The 8,391-nt window shown below is 41.6% G+C and overlaps 1 protein-coding gene across 1 annotated transcript; it reads right to left on the bottom strand.

Moving 5' to 3' along the window:
* Positions 1–87: 87 nt before the first annotated feature.
* On the bottom strand, positions 88–5,891 carry LOC311121612 (uncharacterized protein; the record flags this gene model as incomplete). Its single annotated transcript, XM_084196075.1, has 9 exons — positions 5,803–5,891; positions 5,063–5,321; positions 2,316–2,437; positions 1,802–1,986; positions 1,226–1,334; positions 893–983; positions 591–682; positions 386–465; positions 88–251 (listed from the first exon to the last, which is right to left on the bottom strand). Coding segments are annotated over exons 2-9 (1,013 nt in total), but the record flags the coding sequence as incomplete, so codon positions are not given.
* Between the last annotated feature and the right edge of the window lie 2,500 nt (positions 5,892–8,391).

Below are 8,391 nucleotides of genomic sequence, written 5' to 3'. Positions count from 1 at the left end.
CATCCAAAAGCAAACACATTTCACTTTACACCCTCAGGGTGGGTGGGTGTGTGTGTGTGTGCGTGCGTGCGTATGTGTTTGCGCTACCTGCTGGTTGTGACAGGTGATGGTGCAGATGTAGCAATAGAACTTGTTGGCAGCATCACCCCCCTCCTTGCCCTCTTCCTGCCCCCCTTCCAATACCCCTGGGCAGCCTTGCCCTCTGCCAAGTCCTTCAGGCCTGGGGTAAATGCTGACACTCCACTCTGGACCTGCTCATACACAGGGAGGGCCCTTAAATCAGGTCATGATATCACTTTTTGGGAGCAGAAGTCGGGTGCTATCTGTTTGATCTAGCATTACATTGACAGTTTGGTCTTAAGTAAAGCGCGATGATAAAACTCACCTCGGCTGCTCTGCTCTCCTCTAGTGCCTCTGCAGCCTCTGATCCAGCCGTGCTCCCGCCCTCCTCCAGAATGAAACAGTCTGTTCATGGAAACGAGAGAACAGGTGAGATAAGGGCAGCACTAGTCCCACCAAGCCACATGTGAAAGGCCAGTGCTGTAGCTCGGTGAGAGTAGGAGGCTAGGATGGTATACAAGACCACTCACCTTCAAGCTGGCTGTCATCTTGTGGGCATTGATACACTGCTGCACCTAGGACCCCATCTGTCTCAGGAGGCTGATCCACAGTCTCCTCTGACCTGAGACAGAAAGGAAACGGGAGGGGAGGGACAGAGGGGGAAGGTTACATGTCACTACAAGCTGCTACCCTCCAAGGACTCATCTCAACATATGGATACTCAGTTAAATCTAATCTGAATAGGTACGTAAACAAAACAACTACCCAACTGCTCTATAACTTGAGATATCCTGGATGCATTTTTTTTCCAACTCAAAACAGTGTTACTTACCCCTCTGTCCTCTGCTTCTTCAGTGCTGGCTCCTTGGGCTCAGGTTGCACTGAGGGCTGTGCCTTTCCATCTGGGCCTCCCACTCCTCCACCTGTAGGGAGAGGGAGACACAGGGCTATCTACTGTTCCAACCACATATTGAATGTTTCACACCCACTCAAAAACATACAGAGAAGGAGACATAGGAAAAGAGCAAGCAACCAAAAAACAAACCCTTTTCATACTTCTGAGATTTCATTAGCTCTAAAGAAAAGACGCGAATGAACACCAGTGCTAGCAGGCGTTGCTAGCTGGTGTTGCTATCTTGCGTTGAGTGTTCAGGTACGGTCCTACCTTTGAGAGTCTTGTCATTGGGGAGGGTCCTGCTGGCTGCAGGTTGGTTATCTGTGCTCCCCACGGCTCTCTGCTCCCTCTTTCTATCCGGGTGCCGTGAAGAATAGTCCTACATGGACAGAGTGAGCCATTTGATCAACCAATCAACTGCTCTCTCAGCAAACAACAACAGTTAACATGTGCAACAGGTATAGAGGACTAAGAAATGTAAAAGACATCTTATTATTTGAGCAATTCAGTATAATTATACGCATTTGGCATCATCATGATGATGTGGCCAGTGACACTTTGCTTCTTGAAAGTCCAATATCTTGAAAACTTGACTGCTAACATGCAAAACATTTTGGGACTGTATCAAATGTGGACTAATGGAAAAAAATACCAAAAGATAGTTTGAGTGGATTTTCACTTTAAGCCTCCTCATAGCATTGTCCCAACAGTTTCAAAACAATCAAAGCAATCTTAACAACTCAGAGTAAAACTCAAGTAGAACTTTTAGCTAGTCAAACAGAAACCGCTCAGAGTGGGTGCTCAGTGCCTTGTAGTTATCCATAGTTAAATAGAGGTTGTTATTACGTTGTTGTTGTTGTTGTTGTTGTTGTAGTAGCGGGTGTGGGGGTGGTAGTGTCGGGCAGGGAAGCCCATGTGGGGGTTCTTGATGGACATGCCCATGGGTACAGGCCCCAGGAGAGAGGACCGGGCCCCCGCAGCAAAGAACTGGGTGAACTGCTGCCCACTCGCTGTAAAGCCCCGCATGCTACCTGGAAAGCCAGAGAAAGAAGGAGGGAAGGAGAGAGAGGTAGGAGAAAGTGTGGGAGAGGCAGAGATAGGGGATGAGTATGAGAAAGAGATCTAAATGGTGAAACAAACTGTTTTTCAGCAATAGGGTGGTGCCATAGTTTCTATCAGGTGGCATTAGGAGCTATAAGGAACACCAAATCAATGGGATTGCAATCAAAACAAAGTGTTAACATTGCAGAGACTCATACAGCTTTTGCATGTACACACCAGCTATGTAGATATAAAGATGTAATACCATATTGTCAATCTACTTGTCTATACGTTTGCTGACATTATGAAATGCTCTCACCTTGCATCTGCTGCATCATTAGAGCCCCTTGTAACATTGGGTTGGGGGCGATGATGGTGGCCTGGGTGGCCAGGTTGACCATACGGGGAGGTGGAGGAGCAGGGGCTGGTACGGCCATGGCCCTGGTCATCACAGAGCCACGGAGAGAATGGCCATTACTAAGCAGTATTTATATTTAAATATAATACAGCCACAGAGTTTGGAACAGTTGGCCAGTGTTACTTTCAATACTATTTATACAAAGAAAATGTGGGGTGCGTTCAGCAGGACAGAAAGGTGTGCAACGTTTAATTAAAACAGAAACTATACTGTTCTGAATGACAAGTCAAAGAATGTTGTGATTATGGGGGTGTGCTGCATAAGTTTTGCAAATGGTCACACCCATGATCAGGCCACACCCCACCACACCCACCTAACGGGAGAAAACATACTGGCACAAAGTTTCTAAACCCAGAGGCCCAACATCATGATACTTCCGGGAACGCGTCGTGAAGCAGACCAGACCAGGGTTTGGCAAGTCAATGGGAGAAGTGAAAAATGTGTCCTTAGTTGTTAATTTTCTCTAAATCTAAAGGAAAAACCTAGTGCTGAGTGATTAACCAAAATGTTGGTTATTTTTTGGTTTTTAAACAACTAATTGACAGACATCAGTTCAATTATTTGAATTCCATTTTGTTCTGGGGTTTTTTCTGTCATCGCGATGCACAGTTTATCTAGAGATCAATCAGCGCAAGCCCAAACTGTGCGATGTAATAGCAAGTTGTAGTTTCCAACAGGCCAATATTAGACATAGTTTAGCGCAGAAAACGTGGTAATTATCTACAATGACCATAATCCATTGCCCGCATACTGGTCCGGTCTGTGTGGAGCAGACACGGAGACGGAGAGAAGAATGCGCGATCCAAAGGGATAGAGAGCAGTTGCTTCGCGAGGTATCTCTACCTGAAAATACATGATTAAGTGATTGATAGTTGGCATTCAGCAGTCATAAAAGTCTGCCTTATTTACTTTGAAGAACTACTAAAATAGTGATTTTGTCAGACAGCATAGGCAGCAGCTCTATAGAGATGAGATGACTTGGAATGAAATAACAAAGTCATCAAATAAAACAAATGTAATATACACAACAACTGAAATATTTTATTAAAGTAATGTGAATAAATTATGGTTAATAATTGATAAGCACTAATGGGCAGTCACTACCATCATGGGACATATTTTGAATTGTTTTATTTTGTGTTGTTCAGAATTCAACCCACATAATGCATAGTGTATTTTATTTTTGTATTTAAAATAATCTAACCGAAACTACTTCAAAAAACACTAAATCGCTCAGCACTAGCAAAACCTAGATTCGAGCAAATGTCTTAAGTAGCTGAAACTGTACTACAACCTTGTGAAAGAGACAAACTGACACGTTTTCATTTTCATCAACTTCATATTGAAGGAATGACTGATTTAACGGCCTGCACATGCGTATTTTGGCGCAAGACGACCGTTATACCAGATGAAGTGTTTCTACGCATGAGCTTAGCTAATTTATGTCGCCATGACATCGCCTACAAGCGTGATCTGGGATTTCTATTGGAGAAGCAGTTTCTAGGCCTCTTTATTTAAATTATCTTTGATACCGGGGTGCGTTCAAATTGCTTAAACTTTTGCTACGTAGTGTGACCCTAAAACGGTGGGCACCGTTCTTCAACAGCCTTTGAGGTATGTTTGCTCGTTTGGTGGGTATGTGTGGCGATATGTGGCCTGATCAATATGGGTGTGATCATTTGAAATCGTGCAGCACACCATACAGCAATCGCCCTCTGGGCCACGATAATCACAATGTTTTTCAACTGGTCGTACAGTACAGCTTCCCTTGAATTCAATGTTTCACACAGTTCTGTCATACTGAACGCAATCCTGGGGTACGTTCAGTTCAATTCAACTTTTGCTATGTTGCCTGACGGTTGGTACTGAACACAGGAGGTTGGTGGCACCTTAATTGGGGAGGATGGGCTCGTGGTAATGGCTGGAGCGGAATCTGTGGAATGGTATCAAATACATCAAACATGGTTTCCATGTGTTTGATGCCATTCCATTGGCTCCGTTCCAGACATTATTATGAGCAGTCCTTCCCTCAGCAGCCTCCATTGGTACTGAACAACACGTTTCCCCAAAATGGTGCACACTGTTCTTCAACAGCAGTGTATTCACTAGGAACCAAATAGAACCAAATGAAATGGAGAGCGGCCTATCTGTCCAATATTAACTTATTTTCGTTGCAGCTGTTTGCTATCTATGGTTTAATGATTACAACTCAGCCTTTGAGATACTTCTGCTCCCATTTGGTGGGTGTGGCCTGATCAATATGCGTGTGACCATTTTAAATCGCAAAACTCATGCAGCACACACCAAACACATCTCCCTCTGGGCCACCATAATCACACCGTTCTTCAACTGGTCGTTCAGTAGTAATAATAAATAAAAGTGTCGTTTCCGTTTTATTAAACACCGTTCTCTTGTAGAACGGTTTGCAGCGTTTTGGGAAAGCTTGTCTAAAACACAGTTAGGCAACATTGGAAAATGTTGAATGAACTGAACCAGAGGAAGATATAACTAGATCATATTTGACTGAACACACCCCTGGCAAATTTAATACAAGATAAACATAATACTTATTGTCTGATTTTAGCAACTGTTGCTAACAAGTCAGATTTAGGGCCGTATATCCACGACCTCGAGTTCACACTTCTTACCGTCCTCTTTGGTGGTGATGTGGAACATGGTGCGATGGAGGGGGTTGGGGTTGTGGTGGAGGAGGCGGCGGAGGGGGTGGCTGGTGCTGGAACAGCTGCTGAAGCTGCCGCAGATGATGGTGAAACTGTTGCTGTTGTTGTTGCTGTTGGTGGTGGTGTGGGTTAAACATCCCGACGTTATGTGTTCAGTAACTTGTTAGCTACGTTTCCGTGGTTGCTTGCAAAAAAGCCTATCGATGATACCTCCTCGGCTCAGGATCTTGATAAGAGAGAGAAAAAAAGCTTTTGATAATCTGATCTCAATAAACCTTGAATCCAGCTACCTATCATGCAGAGTATAACGTTGGCTACATAAGTTAGCTAGCTACGCCTCTCTGGCTATAGAGAACAGGATCAATACAGCTTGTTTGTGTATAAGTTATTTGTGTTTTTCTAGCTAGGATGTTCTTACGTTCCTGCCCATGGTTTCTAGCTAGCTAGTCAGCACTAGCAACGCTAGTCAGTGTCTACCTTCTCTGGCTAACGTCATAACTAGCTAGCTATCCACCGTATAACGTTTGTAATGTTTAGCTAGCTAGCAATTTAGCCTAGCATTAGCAACAGAGCTAGCTATTTGGTTTACGTTAGCTGCAAGCTTTAGTTCAGTGCCTTTGTTTTATGTAATCTGAATAATAAATGGTAGCTGGCTACATTTTATTTACATGTAATATATATTTTTTAACCATATAACGATAACCTACTTTTTAACAGATAAATCGTTTAAAATTATTTTAGAAGCGCAGGTTTGTAACGGTCTGCAGCCTGTTGAAAGTTATCAGCGATCGTTCTGTTGAGGCTGTGAAGCAGGCAAGATTAACTAAACTCTTCCGGGTCACGGATTTTTGGAATCCTTCAGAATAAGAGTCCCGTCCTGTATACTTTGTAAATTGGGTGAAAATTATGGAATATTGTCACAATTATCAATACATTTTACACTAGTTATCATACAAATAATTATTAAAAGTATTTCTATAAGATATTATGTGATGAAAACATATTTGTTTTAAATCTAAGACTAAATGATAATTACAAAAATGGTGTGGGTAATCCTGTCATTTATTGGACTGTCCACAATTTTCTGTGTATTGTGTTGCAGTAAAAGGGGGATCCGTTCTACTCAGGAGCACTTCTGCTTTCCAGATCCATAGAGTTTACACACCCAGCATGTCACTGCTCATTTTGAGGACTTTGCTAAACAAGTGCTTCTAGTTAATTTCTTAGCAAATTATCTACTTTATAATCACAGTCTTGATTTTCTCATTTGTAATAACAAGGCAGTGGTTTATGGCAAGAATAGGAAAGATCTCATCCTTGAAATAAGATACATTTCAGATGATCAAAGGTTACCTTGAACAGCAATTAGCCCAACAGAGTAGGATTTGTAGCATGTATAATACGTCTTCCAATATTGATCACAGCTTTGCAATCCATGCACAACAGACTAGAAAGGTGGTTATGACAACAGAAAGCAATTTACTGACAAATTTTACTCTGTCCAGCATACATAGCAAGCGCACATATTAATTGTCTAGTTTAATCACATTTTCAGATAAATATAACTTTGTCAGGATATTTGGTACATTAACTGTACTCAAAGATCAAAATCTACAGTAGCCTATACCTTTGAATTAGTTACCTTTAATGGCCGCAAAATGAGTAGGGACACTGCTGGGGGTGTAAACTCTGTGGATTTGGAAAGCAGAAGTGCACCTGAGTAAAATGGACCGCCTTTTACTGCGACAAAGTACAGGAAATTATGTACGGTGCAATATGTATGTCCAATATGAAAAATGTACTGCATTTAACATTTTACTGCATTGGGCTAAATCAGGGTCACACATTTTCTTGGTAGTCTTAAACAAATCTACTTTGAAACAAAAGTATACACACATGGTTATGGACTTTAAAAAAAGAAAACACCTGTACCATTTATATTTGTATTGATTAAGGAGCCCCATTAGTTTCTGCCAAGACAGCAGCTACTCTTCCTGGGGTCCTGCAACATTAAGGCAGTTATATACAACTTAAAATATTACATGATATTACATTTCATAACACTTTACACAATACATTTAGTGTGTTCCCTCAGGCCACTACTCCACTATCACATACTTACAATACCATGTCTCTTCACAGTCCCCGCTTTTACAGAAGGTGTATTTTATCTGTTTTTTTTTTAAATCTGATTTTACTGCTTGCATCAGTTACCTGATGTGGAATAGAGTTCAATGTAGCCATGGCTCTATGTAGTACTGTGTGCCTCCCATAGTCTGTTCTTAACTTGGGGATTGTGAAGAGACCTTTGTTAGCATGTCTTGTGGGGTATGCATGGGTGTCTGAGCTGTGTGCTAATAGTTTAAACAGACACCTCAGTGCATTCAGCATGTCAACACTTCTTACAAAAACAAGTAGTGATGAAGTCAATCTCTCTTCCACTTTGAGCCATAAGAGATTTACATGCATATTATTACTGTTTGCTCTCCGTGTACATTTAAGGGCCAGCCGTGCTGCCCTGTTCTGAGCCAATTGTAATTTTCCGAGGTCTCTCTTTGTGGCACCTGACCACACAATTCAACATTAGTCCAGGTGTGACAAAACTAGAGCCTGTAGGACCTGCCATGTTGATAGTGTTGTTAAAATGGCAGAGCAGTGCTTTTTTTTCAATTTTTTCCAAAAGTTTACTAAGGGTTGTTAACAGGCTTATTGGTCCGCTATTTGAGCCAGTAAAGGGGGCTTTACTATTCTTGGATAGCGGAATTACTTTTGCTTCCCTCCAGGCCTGAGGGCACACACTTTCTAGTAGGCTCAGATTGAAGATATGGCAAATAGGAATGGCAATATCTTTCGCTATTATCCTCAGTAATTTTCTATCTAAGTTGTCAGACCCCGGTGGCTTGTCATTGTTGATAGACAACAATAATTGTTTCACCTCTTCCACACTCAATTTATGGAATTCAAAATTACAATGCTTGTCTTTCATAATTTGATCAGTTATACTTGGATGTGTAGTGTCAGCGTTTGTTGCTGGCATGTCATGCCTAAGTTTGCTATTCTTGCCAATGAAAAAATAATTAAAGTAAATGGCAATATCAGTGGGTTTTGTGATGAATGAGCCATCTGATTCAATTAATGATGGAGCTGAGTTTGCCTTTTTGCCCAAAATTTCATTTAAGGTGCTCCAAAGCTTTTTACTATTATTCTTTATGTCATTCATCTTTGATTCATACTATAGTTTCTTCTTCTTTTTATTCAGTTTAGTCACCTGATTTCTCAATTTGCAGTATGTTTGC

This window comes from Coregonus lavaretus, assembly GCF_964263955.1.
Source record: "Coregonus lavaretus genome assembly, contig: HAP1_SCAFFOLD_2418, whole genome shotgun sequence".
Taxonomy (NCBI): Eukaryota; Metazoa; Chordata; class Actinopteri; order Salmoniformes; family Salmonidae; genus Coregonus; species Coregonus lavaretus.
This window is presented reverse-complemented; position numbering and strand designations above follow the sequence as displayed.